The sequence below is a fragment of the Eumetopias jubatus genome, unplaced genomic scaffold (assembly GCF_037043125.1).
Source record: "Eumetopias jubatus isolate StellerSeaLion01/CBP00866 unplaced genomic scaffold, mEumJub1_p1.0 scaffold_5, whole genome shotgun sequence".
NCBI lineage: Eukaryota > Metazoa > Chordata > Mammalia > Carnivora > Otariidae > Eumetopias > Eumetopias jubatus.
The window spans coordinates 147,010,381-147,035,320 of NW_028274811.1; the positions used below are offsets into that span (position 1 = coordinate 147,010,381).

The 24,940-nt window shown below is 45.4% G+C and overlaps 1 protein-coding gene across 2 annotated transcripts in view; it reads left to right on the forward strand.

Moving 5' to 3' along the window:
* The window catches only part of SEMA5A (semaphorin 5A), a 307,625-nt gene that overhangs the window by 160,480 nt on the left and 122,205 nt on the right, over positions 1 to 24,940 (forward strand). For both annotated transcript variants that reach the window (XM_088023722.1, XM_028122663.2), the window contains exons 7-9: positions 4,665 to 4,950; positions 7,809 to 7,944; positions 15,044 to 15,248. In XM_088023722.1, the coding sequence (XP_087879848.1) occupies positions 4,665 to 4,950; positions 7,809 to 7,944; positions 15,044 to 15,248 (627 nt within the window). The remainder of the gene's footprint in view (positions 1 to 4,664; positions 4,951 to 7,808; positions 7,945 to 15,043; positions 15,249 to 24,940) is intronic.

Sequence of the window (24,940 nt, forward strand, 5' to 3'; positions counted from 1 at the left end):
ATGTTTGATTAGTCATTATCATTATGTGGAGTCTTACTAAATATAAATTAGTAAGAGGGAAATCAAGAGTAAATCGTGAAATAATAATTATAGGCACCACTTACTGAGAGTCTGCTGTGTACGAGTCTCTTTAATCCTTGCGGCAAAGTAGGTCTTTTGTGCCCTGAATTGTCATATGGGATGAAAGAACATTCCAGGTGTCCATGGTCCAACCCAGGGTTTCAAGCTGGGATGGGCAGAGCCACGGCCCATACGGGCTCCATGCCCAGCCATCTTCTAGTTGGCCTTTGGTGAGTGTATTACAAGGTGGCTTTTGATTGAAAAAGGATTTATGATAGATTCTGATTCTAGTAAGACTTTTGTAAAGTTGGCAAATTGGAATTCCTTTCTGTCTTCAATATCCATTGGCATTAATTTGGACAAATATTTCTATATCAGGAACCTCTCGGTGATCCGGTCAGTCATCAGACTGAACCACCGAACATGAGGGGCCTCCAGATGGATGCAGGAGTTGTTACATGAGAGAGAATACAGAATGGAAGGATCCATTAGGATGTTCAGGATTTGGTTTTACATGGTCAAAATCTCAGAAACGTTGAAGCTTTTCTTCTCATTACTCACGTTTATTATCTCATGGATCTCTTCTCTTACCCCTATCTGCATGGTCACTAATAAGTAAATGTATAAAATAAAAGTTCCTATATCATGAAACATATTTCCTCTTATGACATATTTTGTAAAATGCTCTGTAATCCATGACTCAATATGTTGTACAAACATGAGGAAAACCAGTTTCTCTGTGCATATATTTATAATGAGCTGACATACTCATGTCTTTCTTTTTTTTCTGAATTGGCAGCACACCTTGTATTCATGTGTAGCTCTAATGACAATAAAGAATAAAGAACCACTCAGATCTCTCTTTCACGCACTCACATTCATTGTAGACAAGAAAGCAGTGCCTGATTTATGACTTGTTCAATTCACTCAGGAGTGACAGATTACTAGTTTGTGGTGAATTACAGTCTAACAAGAGACAGAACTTAAATAATGGAAGGGAAACAGTATGCATCTTATTATACTGCCTGGTGAGATCCAAACATCCCCCACCTCTAGATTTATATCTGTAAATGCGGGAGATATTTGGCTGTCTGTCCAACAATTATTCCAGCTTTTTTATTGTCTTTGGAAAAGGAACGGGAGGCTGGCTGCGTTTCAAAAGGCTCTGCTTTCCAGGAAATGGAGTGTCCTGGTTTTACAGCAGGTCCCACAGTCAGGGACCCGTCATTGTCCTGAAGGGCCACTGTGGACAGCAGAATGGGTCTCCAAGTGTCGGTTAGCTCCCTCACTCAATGGACCTACACTGTGTGGTGGATTCTAGAACAGCATATACTACACACCAAGCACAAATTCTTCCCCATTTTCTCAGTCGGAAAAAATGTGTGTGGGAACACATTTCTGTCTAAAATGTGCTTTGTCACCCTATCATACAGTTGTCTCGGGGCAGGGGGGTTGGAGAGCTATTGGAGGTTCTCTGTGAAGAGAGGAAGCTGTGGGCCTATCTGCATGGCATTAGCCAGTGTCCCCCTTTGAGGAGACATTGGAGTGAGATTATTCAGTGGGGCGGACGATGAGAGTGGAATAAATGTCCTAACAGTCGCTCCCTGGCTCTCTGGGGCTGTGGTGGCACCATTTGAAACGTCAAAACGGAGCTGGGCAAATACTTCCCAGCAGTACTCTTGCCTGATAAGCCCTTGGATTATTGGCTCCTTCCTCCCGCTTTCTCTCCTCTGTGTCATTCCTGATGTTCCTAATAGCTGCAGGGTAAATTTCATCTGGGCATTTTCTTCCTGAGTCAGCCTGTTCCCCACTTTGGTTTCTAAAGCATTGTCCAGAATACTAAGTTTTATTCTTTTTTTTTTTTTAAAGATTTTATTTATTTATTTGAGAGAGAGAGAATGAGAGATAGAGAGCATGAGAGGGAAGAGAGTCAGAGGGAGAAGCAGACTCCCCGCTGAGCAGGGAGCCCGATGTGGGACTCGATCCCGGGACTCCAGGATCATGACCTGAGCCGAAGGCAGTCGCTTAACCAACTGAGCCACCCAAGCGCCCCTAAGTTTTGTTCTTGAATATTGTTAACATAGTCAGTTGTTCTCTTGCAGCCCATTGTTTTGTTTTGTTTTGTTTTGTTTTCAATGGAGTGTAATGGTAAGTGCCTAGGCTCTTACCTAGGTCAGACTGTCTGGATTCAAGACATAACCCCCACCCCATGCCCCTCATGGCTAGTTGTGTGAACTTGGGCGGCTTACTAGTAACACAGCACCTACGTCTACGATCCCTATGAGTTTAACGAGCACGTGAATGCGAAGCCCCGAGTGTAGAGCCTGGCCCCATAGCATTAGCACTCTGCAGATATTTTTAAATTACAGACTCAGCTTTGACTGGAAGAAACCGTGACAGATATTTTTATCTTTGTAGCTTCTCATTTTCTTGCTCAAGACTTCCTAGAGACACATACTCTGGTCTCCAGGTGGTGTGTCCTCGAATTCGTAGCAGGAACAGGTCTTTGTGAGGGTGTTTGATAAATTCTGTGGACTCTGCCCACACCTCATCCGCGTGTGTTGGTGTCCATGGCCCCAGGCTAGACACACCCAGTCCTGTACCTTCTTTCTTTGTTTTCTCCATCTTCGGTCAGCTCTGTGGTTGTTGCTGTCATGATGATCACGGTAATTTTTGTTGTTTGTTTTTAGTACAGTGATCAAACTACAGTCTGGTTGTAGAGCCTGGGTACAGGACATATTCTGAAATGATTTGTTTAGTCTTCTCTTTAGAATTAGACGTATAAGCGAATATTTTCTTTAGAAACCAAAATATAGTTTGGTAATTATTCCATATCTTTGCTTTTGGGGTCTTCATCAATGAGTCATTCTTCTTTGGAGGCTCAGTGAACACAGATTCAAAAACTGCCCCATTATTTTGCTGTATGTCCCAAAACTCAAGTCACCTCCTGTGTCTGTGAGCATCTCTCTCGGATATGAAAGCCTACTGTACAGGAAATACAACTAACTTCCATCTCACACATTTTAATGCAATCTACTTTCCTTTATACCCATTTCAGGCTAACGCAACAGTGATCTAATAGGATGTTTGACAGTTTATAAGTGAAAAATAGTCCTTATTGAAGTCTCTATTACTTGACATAATTAAATGACTTAAGAACAATATCATGGACTGAGAAGAACACATTGCATGTTCAGCGTGCACAACCTAGAGTCATTCTGACACCTTTACAATGTAAGGTTGAATTAAAATGAGACATTTTGTGATGATATCTAATATATGTGTTAATTGAAAATTGGCAACAGTTTCTTGGATAGACGAGTCGTAGTCAACGCCACCTCTACGTCTACATTCACATCTGAGGTGAGCCTGTTGTGTCTTACTTTTCACATTAATGGGTTGTCTTGTAGCCAAACATACTTTTAGTAGTCCTGCCAGTAACACGTGCGTTGGTACAATCTGATTGGATCTGGCAAAGTTCAAGGCCAATCGAATGACCCCCCCAAAACTAATTGTCCCTGAAATGCGTCCTTGTGGATATAGTTCTTGTGTGTATCTTTCCATTAATTTTGAACACAAAAGGTTATTGCCATATTATTGCAATGGCACCATAAAATTCAGACAGTTGCTGGTTGAATAGAAAGCCCCGAGCAATAGAGGAGAGAGTGAGAGTCAAATTTTTAAAAGATAAATGTTAGGGTGTATCCATGTCTGAAAGGGTATCATTTCTGTCATCAGTGGATTCACACAAGAAGCTACGGAGGTAACACTTGGAATGCTAGATGTGAAATGCAGTTGATAAACTACCAAATTCTTTAACTCCTAATGAGCTTGGTGATTAAGTAAAGATTTTGCCATCATTCTGTCATTTCGGAATCCCTATTTTTAAGCTAATTATGAGACCGGGAAGCTGGAAGGCAATGACCCCATCTCCATACACTCCCCTCTTTCTATGTGGATTTCCCAGCCACCCAAAAATAGGAAAGTAAGGGCTGGTCCTCACAGTTCCATGGTCACCATAGTAACTGGAATTGCTAAAGCGAATTCAGGACACTAACCTGATAGTTTTCGATGTTTGTTTCAGTTTTCACAAACGAGAACCGTCTTCAAGTTCTCACTAAAAGCACATAAATTATGTCAGTCATACTCCTGGATACAAGTAAGATCAAAGAATTTTGTTGTCTTCTACAAAAACGAACATGATACTGGACTCCTGTATTCTGAACCACATTGCGTATGTTTAATCTCATTTTTTCGCATGCTTTCTGAAGGTCACGTGAGAATATATAAATAACTAGTACATGTTGCTTTCAAGTGTATTGCAAAGTTTTGAAGGCATTAATGTTCTGTGACTCGAGGGCTGCATTCACTCAGGAAGCTTTTGTGTGGAATCGTGCGGGCGATTTCTTGTCATTTGGAACTTGTGTCCTGAGTTCTGCCCTTAGCACAGATCACTGAGCTGTTCACGGGGCAGCAGTGCGTCCCTCCGAACCTGGGTGTTGTCTGCACAAACCCACGTCTCCTTGGGCAAAATCCTGAGGAGGTAAGACATAAAGAAACATCAGATGAACATTTACACTTTCCTTCTTTCCTCTGGCCTCCAGAACCAAACTTCGTGTCCTCTTATGACATCGGAAATTTCACCTACTTCTTTTTTCGAGAAAATGCCGTGGAGCACGACTGTGGGAAAACCGTGTTCTCCAGAGCTGCCCGTGTCTGTAAGAACGACATTGGGGGGCGGTTCCTGCTGGAGGACACCTGGACCACGTTCATGAAGGCTCGTTTGAACTGCTCCCGGCCCGGGGAGGTCCCCTTTTACTACAATGAACTGCAGAGCACGTTCTTCCTGCCTGAGCTGGATTTGATCTATGGCATCTTTACCACCAATGTGTAAGTAACTGGAAAAAAAAATTTCTGTCCCTGTGCCTCTGTTCATGGTGAATGAGTCTACTGTGCTTTGACCTTTGAGGTTGGAAAGTTGCTTTAAAAGAAATCTTTCTTATTTTACTGGGCTTATGGCCAAATAAATGTTTGAGTGTGAACTAAATGTTATGTAACAATAATGTGATTTCTGAGACTGGTATTAGGAGAATAAAGTGAAGCAAAAAGTTTCAGTCTATCCTCAGGTAATTGTAGCATTAACTTAATTCGACTATCAACTTCTCCTTCCTGATTTGCCAGTGTGTTCTGGGCACTGTCTAAAATGCTGGCAAATAATCAGATGCATTTTTTTTCTACATGCAAATCGTGCATTTGTGCATAATGAAGGCGGTGTTGTCTCAAGAGTCTGATCTTTGAGATAACGTAACTCATGCCTGAATCTCTGCTCCTATGTGAAATGCACATTCTCACTTTCCTGGAGCTACGTTTTTAAACCATTGTTCCCGGAGATGGATAACTTGGGCAGGCATTTCTAAAATGACTATACGTTTAAAAAATTCTTGAAAAGCCTATAACGTCTTTTTTCTTCAGGGGAGATACTCCTAGCTCCAGAACTGACAAAATTTGGACAAGGGAAAGCATGGGAAGTTTCCTGGTCTTTCTTTCACTCTTAGTCTGGAGGAGGATGGCGGGTGACCCACACTTATTTCCTGTTCTTAGTGGCTGTGCCCTGAAAGACTCATTAGGATCACACCCTCCCACCCAGGGGCAACAGATCGCCTTTTCATACTCAGACTCTGGGTTCCCTTTTGCTGGTGGTAACGGTGGTCCGTAGTGTAGGCTCTGCTTTGGACCGTCTTTGAAATCTCTAATCTGGCGACCTAAGAGTGCAGAAAACCTGAATCAGGGTGGGTTGAAAGGGCTGATAAAGGGGATAGGGGTGAGCAGCCATCCCAGAAGGTCTGGGATTGTCCTGGTTTCAGTGTGGAAGGCAGCTCTGCATCCCGGAAAACCTCACAGTCCTGGGAGAATCGGGGAAGCCTGAAGAAATTGCCGGAGACTCACTTCGTCTGCTCTTCTTTCCCTGTTACTCTTTCACTCTTTCCCCTACTGAGTTTAAATGTTAACAGCCACTCGAAAATAGCATTTATTCCATGAAGTCTTCTTTCTGACATGAAGTTAGAAGAATAAGACAGAAATGGATGGCTCCCCACCCACCCCTACCCCACCATGGCCGTCTTATTGTAAACCTGGTTTTCAGCCCTAGAGGTTATTTTCCCTCCTTGATAAGTTTCTTTTAAAAAATCAATTTATAGTTTCTGAAGTTGATTTGCTTTCCAAAACCTGGTTTAAGAAATAGTATTGGCTGCACAAGATGGATGTTCAGTTGCTGAGTTGACATCAATTTTGTACACAACGGGAGCTTGGCTTACTTAGCTGTTCGTTCCCCTGGCTCTGGGCAAAAACGAACAATTTTAAAAAGTTATGTAAGTACTGTGTCTGGGCCATTCCAATGGTGCAGTTCTAAATTGCAATTTAGAAACTCGCAAAAATAAGTTTCAGAATATTGCATTCAATTTGTTTTGTGACGCAGATGCCCATCATGTTGGAAATCCCCCAGCATGTAGCCTCTATACGAGGAGAGAGAGAATAGCTAGATCTTCCCTTTCTCCCTCCTGAACACAGATTCTCACCAGGGCTTGGGGACCCCTTTCTGATACATCCGCTCCTAGTCCCACAGTAGACCCCGCCTCTCCTCCCTCTCATATGTCAGCCTGGATCTTACCCTCTGGACAGATGACCACATTCTCCGCAAGATTTGCTCCAAACTGAGAGAAAGTGATGATCAGAGGCAGCCAGTTACTGCCCGGTTCTCTGTTGGATGGCTGCCTCACGCTGTGGCTAAGCTCTCTGGTGCTTCTGCTCATAGTTTTGGTTTGCTTCTGTAGACCCACTAAGACCACTCTTAGTGCTGGGGAGTGGGACGAAGGTCACGTCTCTAGCTCCTTCTACCCCGGGACCATGTACTTGGCCATGAGTCGGGCGGCAGGAAATGGTATACTACTGCACTGTGGGGTCTGTGACGCTTTTACCGTTTTGTTCCCGAATGTCTAAAAATGGCGGCTCTCAGGGGCAAAAACCAGAGCTGTGCTCGAAAATGCAGGTTTACTTCACCAGACAACATTTTGCTGTTGCCACACTTTGTAAAAGGGCACTGAACTCCTGCGAGCCTCCCACTTACAGCTCCCTCTGCAGAGCTTGAACTCCAATTTGAGGTTTCAAGATTTCCTACATCAATTTTTTCTCTCTGACCCTTTGAATTTAAAATGCTTTTTAAATTAAAAAAAAAAAAATGAAGATAGGAAGGGTCTCTGGCAGGCACTTTTTGCAAAATGCCTTTAGTTGGTTATTTTTTGAAGGCTTACAAACACCCCTCTCTGGGGGTTTAAAAAAAAAGCAGCAGCTCTAGCAGCAGCATACCCCACTGCCATCTAGAGGAACCAGAGAAACGGTGGGTCGAGAGCCACGCTGGACTGGGGGAGGCACCGGCCCCTGGAGGAGAACGTCTGCTTCCTCCAGAACTTAAAAGGCCTCCCATGAAACTCTTCACAGTCCTTTGTCCCTTTCTCTGTGGCTGAGTGAATTAATCCCGTGCGGCAGGATTAGAAATGTTGTAACTGCCAAGTAGTCGTGCTTCTGCACCGACGTGCTCCTGCATCCACAAAGAAGCCCCAGACGTACCCCGGGCCCTGCTTCGACTTCATCCTTGGGGTGTTTGGGAGACGGTGATCTGGAGGTTGTCCGGAAGGTGTCCTTGCGGGGCTCTCTGACCTGCCTCCCCTTTTCTCTTTCTCGGCCCCCCCCAGGAACAGCATCGCCGCCTCGGCCGTGTGCGTCTTCAACCTGAGCGCCATCTCCCAGGCCTTTAACGGACCCTTCAAGTACCAGGAGAACTCACGCTCTGCCTGGCTGCCGTATCCCAACCCCAACCCCAACTTCCAGGTAATTTCAGCGGGGGCAGTGGGACCCTCGTTCCCCTAGAAAGCAGAACCTCCTGTAGATGGGCCGACACAGTTGAAACCCCAGTGCATGCAGCGTGCAGCTGGGAGCTCCCCCAGCCCTCACCCCCGGGCCTGCACTCGGCTTGGGCTCATGGAAGTGGGCCGAAGCCTTTTGTCAACTGAGGTGCCAGGGCTGAAAAGGGGCCTTTTGTGGGCTGGGCCGCCGGACGCTGAACTGAAAAAGGCCAGCATGAAGCAGCAGGCTGGGCATCCAAGCTTTAGTTAGTGCTGATGATGGTGGACTCTGTGTCCCCAGAAGCTCTGATCCCTAATGAATGACACCATAGTGAATGGAGCCTGAGACACAGAGCCGTGGAGATGCATAAACAGAATTAGAGCCCTAATTGGTGACTATGGCGAGATTTCCTGTCGGGGTGAGCAGGATGTGATGGTGCCACTGGGGGGCGGGGGGGGGAAGCTGAACAGATGGTGGCCCTGAGTTTATGAATCACAAAATTACAGGATGTTTGAGCTATAAGGGGCTCTGTACGTCATCTACTCTCATCTTCCAATTTCAGAAGAAGCTGAGACCCAGGGAAGTTAATGTGATTTTCTCACGTTTGGTCGGTCAGCAGGTGTATGAGTCTGCACAGGCCGCCGTAACAAAATACCCCCTACTGCGTGGCTTGAATGACAGACCTGTGTTTTGTCACAGTTCTGGGGGCTGGGAGTCCAAGATCAAGGCTCTGGCTGATTCGGTTTCTGGTGAGCGCTCTCTTCCCAGCTTAAACATGGCCACTTTTTCACCGCATCCTCGTGGGGCCGTTCCTCAGTGAGTGGGGAGAGGCACTAATCCTTTGGGATCAGGGCCCCACCCTTGTGACACCCTTGTGGCCCCATCTCTGAAGACGACCGCACTGGGGGTTGGGACTTTGTGCATTCAGGGGCCACACGAACATTCAGTTCACAGCAGCAGGCTTCCCTTGAGGGCCTCCCTTCTGACCAGAATGCTTACGGGATCACCGACTCCCTCCTCACGGTGTAGTTCTTAGGACCACCACGTTCCAGCTCTGCGCTCATCGTGGTGCATGCTCGCAACAGTACCGTGATCAGTAACAAACTCTCCCACAGACAGAGAGTGGCGCTGAGCCTCAGTGCAGGTAATCAGGCCCAGGACGCTGCTGGAATCGCAGCGGAGCTGGGATCTCAGACTCAGTCCTCAGATGCAAAGCCCCAGCCTCTTCTGTCTAAAAGACCGTCAGTTACCCCAACGAGTCAGGGCTAGAAGCGCCTTCTGTACTCAGGCCTCCAAGTTCAGGTTGGTTTATCAGCTCAACGCACTGGCTTTTGCGAAAATTTGGGAATATGGAAAGGTTCAATTATTGTATACTTTACTTGGACTTTGGCAGGAACCATTCAGCTCTAATTGTTTTGAAAGAGGGTTTATTTTAATTTTAATTTTTATTTAAGAGCATGGGGTTTGAGATAGATGGGTGGTTTTTACATGCTCTTTACTATTTCCTGGTTTACTTGACCATTCACTTAGCATCTTCCATCTCTCATTTTCACCAATGAGAGGAGGGATGTGGGATACAGAGACGCAGGAATATTTTAGGGATAAATTTTGCTAATATTGATTAATGAGCCTTGCTGACTGTAGAATGTATTTGGAGAGGAAGACTCTTAGGGGCCATTTATTGGGTGTCACACATTGTGTCTTCTGGGTGTCACACATTGTGTTAATGCCTGGTCATATGCTTGTTGCTGTCTCTTCTCCCCAGTTCTGTAAAGTCAGCAGCGTCATCCACACTTTGTAAGTCGGGAAACCGAGGGATCAGGTTTATGTGTATTATCCCAGCCCCGCTACTAAGAAAGTTCAGTACTAGACAAAGAAATTCCTATTACAGGTCAGGTGAGCTAACACTTCAGCGGGAACCGAACCTGAAGTGTAGCCCCAGGTCCTTGCAGCATAAACCGTTTATGTCATTATTAGCTAAACGCTGACTCTTTGCCCCTCTGCTGAGTCTCTGCACCCGAATTCCACCCTCCCCCCGGATGCCGCGGTGCAACGTTAACTATTTATCAAAGCCCTTTGTAAAATCCTGAAGGTGAAATAGATCATCCCCTTTAAGAAAGTTCTTTGTAAAATCCCGAAGGTTAAAGAAAAATTAACAAAGTGCTCACTAAATTTATAGGGTACTTGTAATGCCTTGATGTTTCTATTGCAAAAGTCTTCACAATGAACAGTGACTTAATAAGCCCGTGATGCCTTACCACCTCCAGGCAGTGGATAACTTTTAGCCCCTTTGTCTGAATATATTTGTAGCACACAGCAAAATCCCTCATTTCAGAAGGCCACGGGCGTCTGGTTTTATAATGCCAGTGTCACACTGAAGGGCTTACTCACGTTTATGAGATGGGAGTCGGTCTGTGCCATCAAACCAACGAAGCTTGCAGAGATGTGGCATGCATTCCGGGTGGGAAGCTTGCTTAGCTGGGCTGAACTTGTTTGGGTAGAATTTAAGATTTGCAGGGAACGGAAATTATAGATGATGATGATTCCTTGTATAATTTCTGGTACAAATAAGTCCCAAGGATTTTCTTTCGGTTTACCGTATTTGATAACCGTGTTAGCAAAGGCATCCTGACTGACGTTCAGGAGACCATCTAGCTGGCACAGGGTGGGAATATGTTTTGAACCAAGCATCCCTCCAGTAGTCATGTATAAATGGCCTTCTGTTTGCAGTAACCAGCAGTGAGAAGTGGTTCGATTTTTTTTTTTTTCTTATTCTTGTTTGCCTACTGACATCTGGAATTTTATGCAGCACTTGTAACTAGAACCAGCAGATTAGTTAGAGGAGCAGAAATGTGATTCAGGTTCAGGAAGAAGAATGGCTTAGGAGGGACAGTGCATCATTTTTCAAGATTTAATACAGAAATCTCAATATCGAAAACAATAACAAAACAATGAAAAATGTTTCTTATTTGTATTGGTTGCCATCTAGAAACCACCATAGGCAGTGCTGGGAAAGCTACCTGGTCAGAGCCTGCACTCCCCAGAGTCATCCCGGCCCTGAGCTTCGAAAGGGAAAACATTGGTCAGTAACAGGAAACACCATCCAGACCCAGTGGACAGACTCCAGAATTTTCTGTGCAGTTTTGATAACCATCAATCAGAAAGGATGGAGCCAAAATGGAAGACAGACCCTTAAAAGTGCTCAGGCAGATGAGGAGGCCGTTGCTGGACCAAATGAAGGGGGCGGCCATGTCATCAGGACCCTCTGATACACAGAGCAGGTTTGCAGCAAGATGGGAGGAAGAAGTGCCGTTCAGATCAGGCACTCTAAGCGTGAGGCTGGGTGACTGTGAACTTGCACCAAGCTCCGGCGAGCCGGGATGAGGATGGGTCTGTTGTCTTCAAAACAAACAAAAATGTCAATATTATTGCATTAAAAAAATTAGTAGAATGATGACTCTTATTACTCTCAGAAGTGTTAACAAGACAGCCACTGTGGTTTGTAACACACTTGAGGACAATGATTCTTTGTATTGTTTCCCTCTTGCACCGAGTCCCCAAGGTGTCACAGAGACACTGCGGGAACCCAGTGTATTAAGGCACAGCTAGAGAATTTGCAGCCCATTAGAGAGCTAGGTGAGTTACTTCCGAGCCAATAAATATATACTATAAATCTAAATGTCTTTCAAAATAGTTGGAAAAGAATCCTTGGGTGAGATATTTATTATAGGCTGGCAAAATAAACCAAGATGTTATGGAGTATAGTTCAAAATTAGTTCTTGGCCAACGATTTTGTTACCCAGTTCCAGTGTGTAGGAGTTTTCCGCACACCACTAAGCGGTTTTCCAACACCCTCTGGGTGTCCTACGAGGCAGCTCAGTTCTGACACTGTTTACCAGGAAATAGCATCAGACCTCACAGGTACAAGGATCAGTCCCACCAGGCTCCCACCCAGCCCCTCGCCACTTCAGATGCTGATCTTAATTAAGTCCAGGTCCTTGCCTGTGCTTCTGACCCATTAGTTATCAATGGGAAGTTCCAAGGACCTCCCCCTCGGGTTCACTTAATTTGCTAGTGGGACTCACAGAACTCACAGAAACATTTTACGTACTAGAATTACCCGTTTGTTACAAAAGGACCTAACTCTGGAACCACCAGCTGGAAGAGATGCACAGGGCAGGGTGTTGGGAGAGACACTCCATGCCCGCTCTGAGTGCCACTCCCCCCAAATCTCCACATGTTTACCAACCTGGAAACCGTCTGGACCCTGTCCTTTTTGGGAAGCCTTTTTATGGAGGCTTCATTACATAGGCGTGATTGATTAAATCATCGGCCCTTGGTGACTGAATTGAACCTCCAGCCGTTCTCCCCTCCCTGGAGATGAGGAGGTGGACTGAAAGTTCCTACCCTCAGTTGGGTCTCCTGCCAACTGGCCTCCATCCTTAGGTGACCTGGGGGCTATGGCTGCCCAGAGCCACCTCATTAACATAACAAAAGGCGCCTTTACTGCTCTTAGTGCTTAGGGAATTTCCGTGGTTTAAGGAGCTCTGTGTCAGAAAGAGGACAAAGACCAAATATGTATTTCTTACAAATCACGGTGTCACAGTGGCAGTTCTGGTTGATGACTTAAGATATGGGGACCCGGGTAAAAAGGCCAAAGGCAGATCCGTGGTCCTGGTACTACCCAGCTGTAGCCCACCAAGGCCTCCCAGGTCTTGCGGACCTCCAGATTCCTCAAGAGCAGCCATGAGTTCCTCAGTTTTGTGTTAGGACTCCCGGTTTTGGGATGCCGATTTTTAAAAACACTGCGCACAACACAAAGCCTGGGTGTAGAACATCCCCCAGCAAGTAAAGAGCTAAGGGCCACCCGTGTTTCAATATTGCCGTTGATTTCGGGAAGAGAAAACTGCCAAACACAGAGTCCTGCTCGGAACGAGAGCTCACCTGGGTAGACCTCAGACCAAGCCTGGGAGAGAGTTTCATGGTGTCACACATTGGCTAACAGGCAATGTCCCTGTCCCGTAAGTGCTACCGTTAAATATGATGATGATGGGAAGTCTCCGGGCTCAGTCCCCTGCCCCACTAGCAGCTGCTTGTGTAGTCACCCACTGAATCCGTCCTTTATTGATTCATACATTTCCCACTGGCCACTGCAGCTCAGTGGACCATAGAATTGCTGTCCTGCTTCAAGACAAATTTACCCTTGGTTGAATGGCTTCTCTGTGCCAGGCACACTGTTTTGTTCCTTGGCATTTCCAAGTGCTTTCAATTAATTTACAAATGCCTTCCACTGATGATCTCTGTTGGCCTCACCACTGCCCTGTGGAGGGAACGGAGTAAGTGTTTTTCCAGCTACTTTATAGATAACCGAGAGAGGCCAAGAGGCGGTGTCTTACCTAAGATGGCGTGGCTCCCAGGGCGGCCGAGCCCCGACTGCATGGGGTCCCCATCACCTGGCACATGGGCTGCCCCTGCAGGGATTTGTGACATTGATGATGCACTGGACCAGACTCGGAACCCATGTCTCTCTGATAGTCTCTAATTTACAACTGGCTTATCATTTTATGGCACATAGAGCATTGTGTCAGTTGCTATGGAAATATTGTCTATTTTAAAGATTTTATTTATTTATTTTGATAGAGAGAGAGACACAGTGAGAGAGGGAACACAAGCAGGGGGAGAGGGAGAGGGAGAAGCAGGCTCCGTGCGGAGCAGGGAGCCCGACGCGGGGCTCGATCCCAGGACCCTGGGATCATGACCTGAGCCGAAGGCAGACGCTTCACCACTGAGCCACCCAGGCGCCCCACCATCTATTTTTTAAAAAGCCATTTCCATCCTACAGTTTTGCACCTCTCGCTTGTTATGAAACCAAGCATTAGAGAGGACGTGTGATAAACGGTAGTTTCAGGTGGTACCGACAGAGAGATTCATTTCCATCCACCTTGTTTATGGGAAGTTCTGCCGAGGATCAGCTTTTGTTGGCGCCAGTTTTTAAGCTTAGGAAAGAGATGAGAATGATTGGTGAGGATTTTCTGATTGTGTGCTCTGCCCCAGGAAAGCTTTTCTCTCTTTCCCACCCCTCTGTCTACCTGGTTCTTGCCAAAACCCATCCTGTGCACCGCCTGCCCGGCCTCTGCACGCCGCAGCTCTGGATTCGCTCCTCGGCAGTTTCGAGGCCTGATCGCCCCCGCCCCCGCCCCCGTATCTACCAGACTCGTCTTCACGACAGCGCCTCTGTCTGAACATCTCTCCTTCTCTTCGTCCTGTCGCTTCTTTTTTCTTTTTTTAAAGATTTTATTCATTCATTTGAGAGAGAGAATGAGAGAAAGAGAGAGAGCACATGAGAGGGGGGAGGGTCAGAGGGAGAAGCAGACTCCCCGCCGAGCGGGGAGCCCGATGCGGGACTCGATCCCGGGACTCCAGGATCATGACCTGAGCTGAAGGCAGTCGCTTAACCAACTGAGCCACCCAGGCGCCCCTACCCTCCGCTTGCCCCATCGCCCTTCCTCCCTCACTCTGGCTTGGAGCATGAGCACAAAGCAACAAGGCCTGTGGTGTTTTGTACCCAGGTGAAAAATACTGGAATAATATTATATCATTTACAGGTAAAAGTGGCCTAATTCTATCTCCATGGAATCCATATCTTGCTTATAGACCCATCATTCTAATAGGTAAAGTAATAGATCTATATGATGTTCCTGGTTGCTGCATTTTCAATTTGAGTCCCTGGTTTATCAGGCAGACAGAATAGCGTGCACGTGGCCAGACAGCTCCCATGCGACTCAACAGGTGATGGGGAGTTTTTCTGCACCTGTGTTCAAGTTAAAGTCAATACTGACTTCTTTATTTGTAATGTCTGATCGTTCGTGTATGATGGAGTTTAAAGACTCCCCAAATGCAATGGGTTCCAATCTGGAATGGGAGGGACACTAAGGGCGGGGAGTTCAGGGGAAACGGAGAAATGCCCGTGTTTGCACGAGGCAGTGACTCAGCTTCCATGTCCCCTCCGGCCGGGTGGCCAGGATCAGCCGTGGGTGTCCAGGCGGCCTGTGGGTGTCCCGTAACGGCCTGCTTTCCCTTGCAGTGTGGCACGGTGGACCAGGGCCTATACATGAACCTGACGGAGAGGAACCTGCAGGATGCTCAGAGGTTCATTCTGATGCATGAGGTGGTGCAGCCCGTGACCTCGGTGCCCGCCTTCATGGAGGACAACAGCCGCTTCTCCCACGTGGCCGTGGACGTGGTGCAGGGCAGGGACATGCTGGTCCACATCATCTACCTGGCCACAGGTAGGAGTTGGCGCCTCCTCTGAGTTTTCGACCATCTTTGGCTTTCATGTTTTACATTCTAAACGTGTACTTCCATTGTCAGGCTGTGAGTCTGTCTTCCCTCCTCACCCAGCAAAACCCAGGGAGCAGCCTTGTTCTTGTCACCCTCTGTGCTTCTCGTAGGAAACTTCGTTTCACTCTCTTTTGGCATTACATTGGTCCTGATTTGAGTCAGGAAGACTGCCTGATTTCTTCAGTATTATTTCTTAACTACTCATAAAATAAGTGTTCCCTTAGCAAGACCATTTTCTTTTTTTTTTTTTTTAAGATTTTATTTATTTATTTGAGAGAGAGAGAATGAGAGATAGAGAGCACGAGAGGGAGGAGGGTCAGAGGGAGAAGCAGACTCCCCGCTGAGCAGGGAGCCCGACGTGGGACTCGATCCCGGGACTCCAGGATCATGAGCTGAGCCGAAGGCGGACGCTCAACCAAGTGAGCCACCCAGGCGCCCTCAAGACCATTTTCATTGGGATAATTTAAGACAGTGGAATTTGTTAGAGGACATTTGCTAGGTGCAATATTATCCTGGGATTTTCATTGTGATTTTCATTTGGTTCAAGACAGTGCTCACAAGATATTCTTGTTGTAGGATGTAGATACAAGCATTTGAAGAATATGTTTGGGCTCATAAACAAATTGTTTTAAAGAAAACATAGGCAACACTGTTGATCACATTATCGATGATGCCTAAACATGTCCGGTTTCCATTGTCACCAGCATATTGGAGCAGCAGGTCCTGCCTTGGTTCACGCCACAGAGAGTGCAGGGGCCCAAGACCAGCCTCAGTGACCATGTCCCCGTTCGCATGTGTCCAGCTTTTCCTTGCCTTCAGGTCCTCCTGCCCAGAGCTCCCGCACCGTGGAGCCTACCCCCACCCCTATATCCTCTGTCCAGTGCCCTGTGGAATGGCCACTTTCTCACAGAACACAATTTCTGTTGTTGTCTATAATATTTTATACCCATCAGTTGGTTGGTTTTATTCATCAAGTCACCAAGATTTATTGAACGTTTACTATTTTGTGGTTCATATGAGCCATGATGGGTCAGATGGTGAGCAGACTGGCAACGTCCTCCTCTCCTGAGGACAACACATCATCAACCAGCCACTGCGGGCAATGACAGAGAGCTACGACAGGCTTAGGCCGTGGATGTGGATAGAGCCATGGGCTAGCAAGAGCCGGGGAGGGTCCTGGACTTGGCCGGTGAGGGTTGGCCTCTCCCAGCAGGTGATGTTTAAGCTGAGAGCTTCCTAAGGAGGAAGACCTGGCCTTGCAGGAGGAGGGAAACAGCAAAGGTGTGGGAGTGGTCAGCTGTGGGCGGGGCCACCATGTTGTCAGGCAAGGTAAGGCCAAAGATGGGCCCTTTGGATTGCCAAAAGAGGCCACTCATGCCTCTAAAGTTCCATCTGAGGGAGGAGAGGGGAGGAAGTGAGATGGAACATCCATGATGAGCAAGGCTTTGAGGAGGATTGATGGGAGCCTGAGGGATTAGGAGGTCAAGTTTGTTGTGTGTTTTAAGAGAGGACAGAGAATTACCAGTGTGTGTCTTGTTCACCAAAGCATAAGAAGGAATCACAGCGCGTTTTCTGCCATTTTTATCCTCAATGCCCACAGAGTACCCAGTGTAGGGTAGATCGAGGAATGAGTGAACTGGATCTTTCCAAAAGTTTCCCTAGTTTTTCTTCCTAAATGTTCTGGTTGGTGCTGCAGAGAATAGAGTCCTCATGGAATTCCAGGAGGCTGTTGAGTCTCTCATCAGTACCCGGAGTGGGGATGGCGAACGGCAGAGGAGGTGGTCCTGAGCAGGCCTCGGAGGGTCCGGGTGGGGCAGCCTGAGGCCTCAGCCTGAGAATTCTGACCTCTTCCACAACCATGGCCGTAAGAAGGTGCTGTTTGCTTCCTTGTGTTTATAAGGATTTGTAGTGAGCTTTGAGGATTTCACATGGCACTGTCCTGGTACTTTAATTTTGACGCGTCTCAGTTCAGGCTGCTGTAACAAAATACCATAGATCAGGGGGCGGGAGGTGGTTTAAATTACAAATCGATTTCTCACCATTGTGGACGCTGCATGTTCAACATCAAGGAGCCGGCCAGTTTGTTTCCCTGTGAGAGTCTTCTTCCTCATTCGTAGATGGCCATCTCTTTGCTATGCTGGAAACAGATCATCTCTCATGTACCTTTTATTTTTATTTTTTTTTAGATTTATTTATTCATTTTAGGGAGAGAACACGAACAGGGGAGGGGCAGAGGGAGAGGAAGAGAGAGAATCCTCAAGCAGACTCCCCGCTGAGCAGGGAGCCCAACTCGGGACTCGATCCCGGGACCCCAAGATCGTGACTTGAGCTGAAGGCAGACACTTAACTGACTGAGCCACCCACGTGCCCCTTCATGTATCTCTCACCGCACTGATTAATACATCTTGAAGGAAATACCTTCTTTTCTAAGTTTTTATTTAGAATAAAATTCATTTTTAAAGGATATTATTTTTAGCGATCCAGCATATAGATTTCTTCTTTATTTCCAAGGAATTGAAATGTGAAAATAGAATATTGGAAAGATTAGTCCAAAATGCCGATCTCTTTTCACTAACCCCGCGAAGAGCTGAACAACTTCCTGATAAGGAGGGGTGACAAAGATTAGAGATTTTGACTTAAAGCTCTAAAGGCACATGTTGATGTGGTCTTTTATTTATGTCTTCCCAGTGGAGCTCCATCCAGGCAAACCAGGAACATTGCTCGTCTTTGATATTAAAGCTAATACTGAGCACACATGGCTGGGGTCCTTCCAGCCCCATTGCAGCACCTGCTGGACCTCATCCAGGAATTTATAAATGCTCCACCTGTAGAGCGTGAGTGTAGCATTCCTCAGGAGCCTACATGAAGCAGAGTGCTTCCTACCTTGCTATCTTGGCTTTGGGCATCCAGGTCTGGTGAGATGTTTATTTACTCGCCCCTTGATTTTACTTGAATTAACAGGAACTAGAGAAAACCTACCAGTGGCCATTTGAACACTGGTTTATTTTATTTGTCAGTATTATCTAAAAATCAAAGTGAAATAGACCTTGTTAATAGTGCAGGTCCTGGTGCTTCTTGCAGCTCGAATGGTTTTTCCCTGCTGGCCGCCAGCCCACTGAGTCAATGGGCCTTTCCCTGACATGCCCCTGGTCAGCTAGCTGGTACTCTCTTTCTCTCTCACTGGAAATCTGGGCTCATTATCTGGGCCACGCTGTGCTGCTGTCTTATAAAAGCCCTTTCTTTGAAGGTCTTCTCAGAGCAAGAGGCAAAATGGCAAATGGTAACTCCTTTAGCATCTATATGCCTGAAGGGTGGGGGGGGAGGGCGTTGGGACGCCAGTTGGCTCAGCCGGTTAAGCATCTGATTGTTGATTTCCGCTCAGGTCGTGATCTCAGGGTCCTGGGATCCAGCCCCGCGTCAGGCTCTGCGCTCAGCCCAGCGTCTGCTCGTCCCTTTCCCTCTGCCCCACCCCCCCACCAAATTGTGAGCTCTCTCTCTCTCTCTCTAAAATTTAAAAAATAATAATAGAAGAAGATGCACGCGTGGACTTTGTAAGTGACTGAGTCTCACATCTGGACAGCTGCTCGGCTCCCCCTGCAAAGACAAAATTAGAGACGTGTTGACCGCTCATGTGTTCTGCAATTCTCCTCCTCGCTTGCTTGGCAGAACGCCAGCTCCCTGGCACTCTGCCTCTGTGATGGTCCTTGGCTGGCCCCGTCCTGCCTGCCTTCCTGCCTCCTCTGTGTGGCTGTTAACTCAGCCTCTGCCTGGAGTCATGGTGGTTCTATTTCATGCCACCTCCCTGGAAATACCATTCAGGGTTTCTACTATCCCTTCCAGGATGAAGTATATTACTTTTATTTTTACTTTGCATTCCAGTGTGTCTCTAATTGAATGTGTATCTTTATTGCACAAATCTGCTTCTGCTCCCCCATTCTCTCTTGTTCTTGTTGAGGCAGCACATCCTGGAGATTTGAACCCTCTGCCACCTCTATTCGCCATCCGTTTTATTTTTCTATAGCTATTTATTCCCTCATTTCCAACTCTAACTATTCTACAAGTGCTACTTTAAACCCGTGTTTGTTCACCTAGAGAAGGGGATAAGACCTGGACTCTGATTTAGTACCCAGGGAACTGGGACACACACACACAGACACACAGAGAAAGGAGTATGTATTTAGAACAAGAAAAGAACTAATAACAAATTACAAATTTTATTTTAGTGTTTAGATTTTATTTTATCATTCTTTATTGAAGCACAGTTGATACGCAATGTTACATTAGTTTTAGGTATGCAACATAGTGATTTGACAAGTTTATACATTATGCGGAACATTGGGATTTCTAACAGGCTCCCAGGTGAACTTAATGCTGTGCATTTTTGGACCATATTCAGGTCGTGCTGTTCCGGATGAGATAAGAATTTTCTTGGCCTAGAATCTCTCTAGAGATGTACCTTACCTTTCTCTGTGGTTAGTCACCAACATCGTTGTGATTGGTTCCTAACTGTTTGTGATGCAGCTATGAAATCTGTTATCTAACCTGAGCCCAACGGATACGTTTACTGTTTGTTTCAGTAGCTGTTGGTATGATTTGCTGTCTAGTTCACAAAACATCTGGGACTTGATTTGAAAGAAAATGTTTAAGATGCAGCAAGCTAGTACAAAATGATTAAATAATGATTAAAAAATGATTAAAGTATATCAGGCAATGGGGCGCCTGGGTGCCTCTGACTCTTGTTTACGAGCTCAGGTCATGATCTCAGGGTCATGAGATCAAGCCCTGCGTTGGGCTCTGTGCTGGGCGTGGAGCCTGCTTGGGATTCTCTCTCCCTCTCCTTCTGCCCCTCCCCCACTACCCTGCTCAAGTGTGTGCACACACTCTCTCTCTCTCTCAAAAAAAATACACACACATACACGCCCATATGGCAAAAAAAAAAAGATCAGAAATCATCTCTAATAGAACTTGGTGGTCTGGACAAGGGACAGGCAAAAGTACCAGGAATGATTTCCCTGAAATAAAGAAACATTGAGTCTGAAAACTTCAAAGCTCACCATGTTTGAGCAGTATTGATTCAGAATAAATGAACACCGCATGTAGCCAGGTTAAGCTTTTAAATTCCAAGGATCAATAAAGCATTGGCATTCAGAAGAAAAATAACTACAACGGAAAAAAGTTGGGAGGCCCCAGCTCCAGCTGCATAAATCTGTGAAGCATGGTCTAAAATATTCTGAGGAAAAGAAATGTGAATCACTAATACTATGCTCAGCCAGGAATAAAGAGGGAACAGGCAGACATTCCCCAACATGAGACAATCTCATGCATCAGCATACCGGGGGTCTCTTTTACAAGCACAAAACAAAACTAATTCCTGCCTAGATTCAGCCAAACAAATGATGGAGAAGCTTTGAGAAAGAAAGGAAAACAAAACAAAACAAAATACAGCAGTGGACATCTCTATACCAGATTTCAAACCAAACAACATAATTGGAGGAAAATGAAGTGTGATTAAAGGGTTTTATTCTAGGCTAATCTTTCCTTCAAAAGAAAGGTGCAGAGAGAATTCGGGGCTATAGCATCTGTGATTCGAACCTTAAGAACAGAAAACCTTAATTTCTAGCCAAAGGAACAAAAAAAATCAGAACGAAAACCTCGGAAGGAAGTCATGAGAAGAGGATGGGTGTTAGGATGAGAAGCAATTTTAATTTCAGATAAGGAGCAGTTAAGGCGTCCTGTAGAACGTGAGGGCAGCAAGTGCTCTTGAGAGTTGGTGGAGCGTAACGTGTTCGGAAGACTTAAAGCTTCGAGGAGGCCTGGGAATCAGACAGATCTCCAAACGCGTCCTCAGCTTCTCTTGTCCTTACTCTATCCTGGGCCCTCAGCCACTTGCTCTGTCTCATTCGCCACCGTGGCTGATAGATTCCTGGCAGGACTGTGGGATTCTTCCAACTGATGCCTACCAGCTGGTAGCCAAGTGCCTCCTGCCACCTCCGAATTGGGATGAGACGTTGTTACCACTGGCGTGAGATTTGGCTTCTCATGCGGGTGCAAAAGGGATGGAGAGATGCACCCCAGGAATACAGGGGGCTTCATTCCCTGCGAGGTGAGCTTCAGCCAATGAGATGCAGGGCATGGGAAGAAACAAGCTAACACATTTCCTTTCTCTTTTTCCCTCCAATGGGCTGTCCACCTAGGCAAGTAGCCAAAGCAGACGTCTCTCTGTGGTTCGATATAAAGGAGCCATGGCACCTCGCGTGGCATTACTCCCTGTTCTTTCCTGCATTTTTTTTTTTTTTTGCTTTTTTTGTTTTGTTTTGTTTTAGTTTCTAGTGTACAATATACCCTGCTTCCTTTCTACCCTCACTCACGCAGCCCTTAGATTGTGCCCCTAATAATGCATTAGCTCTTAATCCTGCTCTGTGTTCTCAGCAATCACAGTAAGAGAGAATTTACTCAACCCTGTAGGGCTGCATGGCTACAAACATAGGCAGAGATAGAAGATGTATGCTCTATAGACCATGTTGGGACACTCAGATTTCAATCTATAATCAATCAATAATAATAGTAATAAACGGGCGCCTGGGTGGCTCGGTGGGTTAAGCGTCTGACTCTTGATTTGGTCTCAGGTCATGATCTCAGGGTCATGAGACTGAGCCCCGTGTCGAGCTCTGCACTGGGTATGGGGCCTGCTTGAGATGCTCTTTCTCCCTCTCCCTCTGCCCCCTCCCCACTCGCGCTTGGACACTCTCTTTCTCTAAAAAAAAAAAAAAAAATCAAAAAATAGTAATAAAACTGAAAATTTTATAAAGAAAGAAAGTAACATGAAACAATAAATATTTTCAAAGATGACTGTCCATAATTCCTAGAGAATGAACTGGTGGGGAGCTCCCAGGGTAGAAATGGTACAATTTGGGTCTGCAACATCAGTGTGATTTTGCTGCAAGTTTCACTGATTATATGAAAATAGTCATTAGAGTGACACGTCATTCCACTGCAGTTATGTAATGAAGACCAGTCTGTACTCAGGGCTACTTCATTCCAAAACACGGTCCAGGAGGTCATGGGTGTGGTGGGTGTGGCTGGCAGACGGGCATGATGGTGTCGACTGAGGAATGCACTCATATTGCCCCCAAGAAGGTAAGAGTTGATTCCTGAGGGACAAAAATATCTTACTTTTAGGTATAAAGCACAGATACACATGCACTGCGTAAATATGTATATATAAATATAGTATTTAGTATTAAATATATATATCTATATATATAGTATTTAGTATTAAATATATATATTTATTTAGTATTAAATATGTATATATTTAGTATTATAAATATATATATATTTAGTATTAAATATATATTTATATATATAGTATTTAGTATTAAATATATATATTTATTTAGTATTAAATATATATTTATTTAGTATTAAATATATATATTTATTTAGTATTAAATATATATTTATTTAGTATTATAAATATATATTTATTTAGTATTAAATATATATATTTATTTAGTATTAAATATGTATATATTTAGTATTATAAATATATATATATTTAGTATTAAATATATATATATAGTATTTAGTATTAAAATTTCAGGTACTGGAGGACAAATACAGGAAAACTAAACAACAGCAACTGTGTGTGTACGACAAAAAACTATGAAAAGTCTCCTTGCTGGAGAGAGAAAGAAAAAAAGTTTGAGAAGCACTGCTCTTGGGAGTCTCCATGGAGAGAAGTTAACAGATCCAGTGCATGTTCTGGAAGTATGCAGGGGTGAGGAAATGGGTACGGTCCCGAAAGCTCCTGATTTGTGTGGTTTGGGCAGTTGAATAATTGCTGACAGCCTTCTCTGAGAAGGGGAGAGATGGAAGTTTGGGGGCCAGATTCCCTAGAGAGGTTTCATCTGCGAACACCACAGGCTCCCCGCCCTTCAGAAGCTTATATGTTTAGAGAAAGATACAAACAACAAAATAAACGGTTATAGGAAGCGTGGCTTGGGAAAAAAAAAAAAAAAAAGCAGAAAGAAGGAATGCGGGAGGCCGGGACTTCCGTGCTAACAAGTCATTTCCAAGGCTAACGAGTGGGATCCCTTGTGTTCAGTGATTATCAGGAGGGAGGAGGTAGAGCCTGGAATTGTACTTTCAAGGACTTCCGTGTTTTGGAGGTCACAGCCTTGACTCTTCTCAGTAGAGATTAGACCCCATGAATCTGACTTTTATAAAGTTTCCAGCTCCTGATGGGAATCACCTCACTGAGCAGGAGAAGGGGTCACTGAATGGGTGACGTTCTGAAGGCTACCAGAGGTTGGGGTCCCCAGCCCCAGGGAGGAGAAAGGAGATGCCTCGATGCAGATGGGACCCCAACACTCATGCCTTCCCGTGGCTTTTGTGGGAGTACTATGGAGAAGATAGATCCAGTGGCTCTATCCTACCCTCCCTTTCTTTTCTTCCAAATATGTGTATATTTTAAAGGTTGTATTTATTTTTAGAGAGAGAGAGAGAGAGAGAAAGAGCGTGTGAGTGGGGGGAGGGGCAGAGGGCGAGAGAGAGCAAGAGAACATCTCTGGTAGATTCCTAGCTGGAGCCTAATGTGGGGCTCAGTCTCAGGACCCTGAGGTCATGGCCTGAATCGAAATCAAGAGTTGGATGCTTAGCTGGCTGAGCCACCCAGGCATCCCCCAAATATATTTTTAATATAGAACATGGCATCTTTATTGTTACTTGCTACCAACCATTATGAAAATTCAGAAATCAGTAATGCTTCCCAAATGAGCTAGTAGAAAAACCCAGAAAGAAACAATATTCGTTATACTCCAGAGTTTCTCCTGTAAGAATAACAGTTGGCAACTGACTTAGCACATGCCGAAACCCCATTCCTGACTTTATCCCTCTGTGTACAGTTTCTTCCAGTACCTGCTCTAGCCCTGCGCAAGGGCATCTGTGGAGAGGGAGTGAGGCCACCGCGTGCAGGGCAGACCCCAGCAGTCCCTGGGACTGAAGTACACAGCACTTGAGAGGCTCTAGGGAGGTCCCCGTGGGCACCAAACATTGACTGAGACACTTCTGTTACTGTGATTAATAGCTGTCTCCCTTAATATTTATAGTTGATTTGCAACTACTCAGGTGTCATGAGCAAGCATAGTATTGTGCAGATCCTATATTGGAATGATTTTTCAACAATCACTCCTAATTCTGTCCATCTCACTGGACACTGGAAATCCAGACCTAATCTGAACTCGCTCAGTGTGTGTCCATTTGTGTAAGGGGTTCTCTCCCATAGGCTAGGAGGAAGCATTACATAGTTTGTTCATTAGATAAATGTAATAAATTTTGTGTTTAATTGTAGAGAATAATAGCAGTGCGGGAAAATCCCAAAGACCTGGTATTATGGTTTAGATTATGTCCCCCCAGAAGACATGTTGAAGTCCCAACCCACCAATATCTCAGAATGTGAGCTTATTTGGAAATAGGGTCTTTGCAGATGTGAGTAGTGAAGATTAAGTCACAGCGCAGTAGGGTAGACCCTTAATCCGATAGGTCTGGTGTCCCTTTAAAAGGAGGACACACACACACACACACACACACACACACACAGGGAAAAGGACACGTGACAACATGGACAGAGACCAGAATG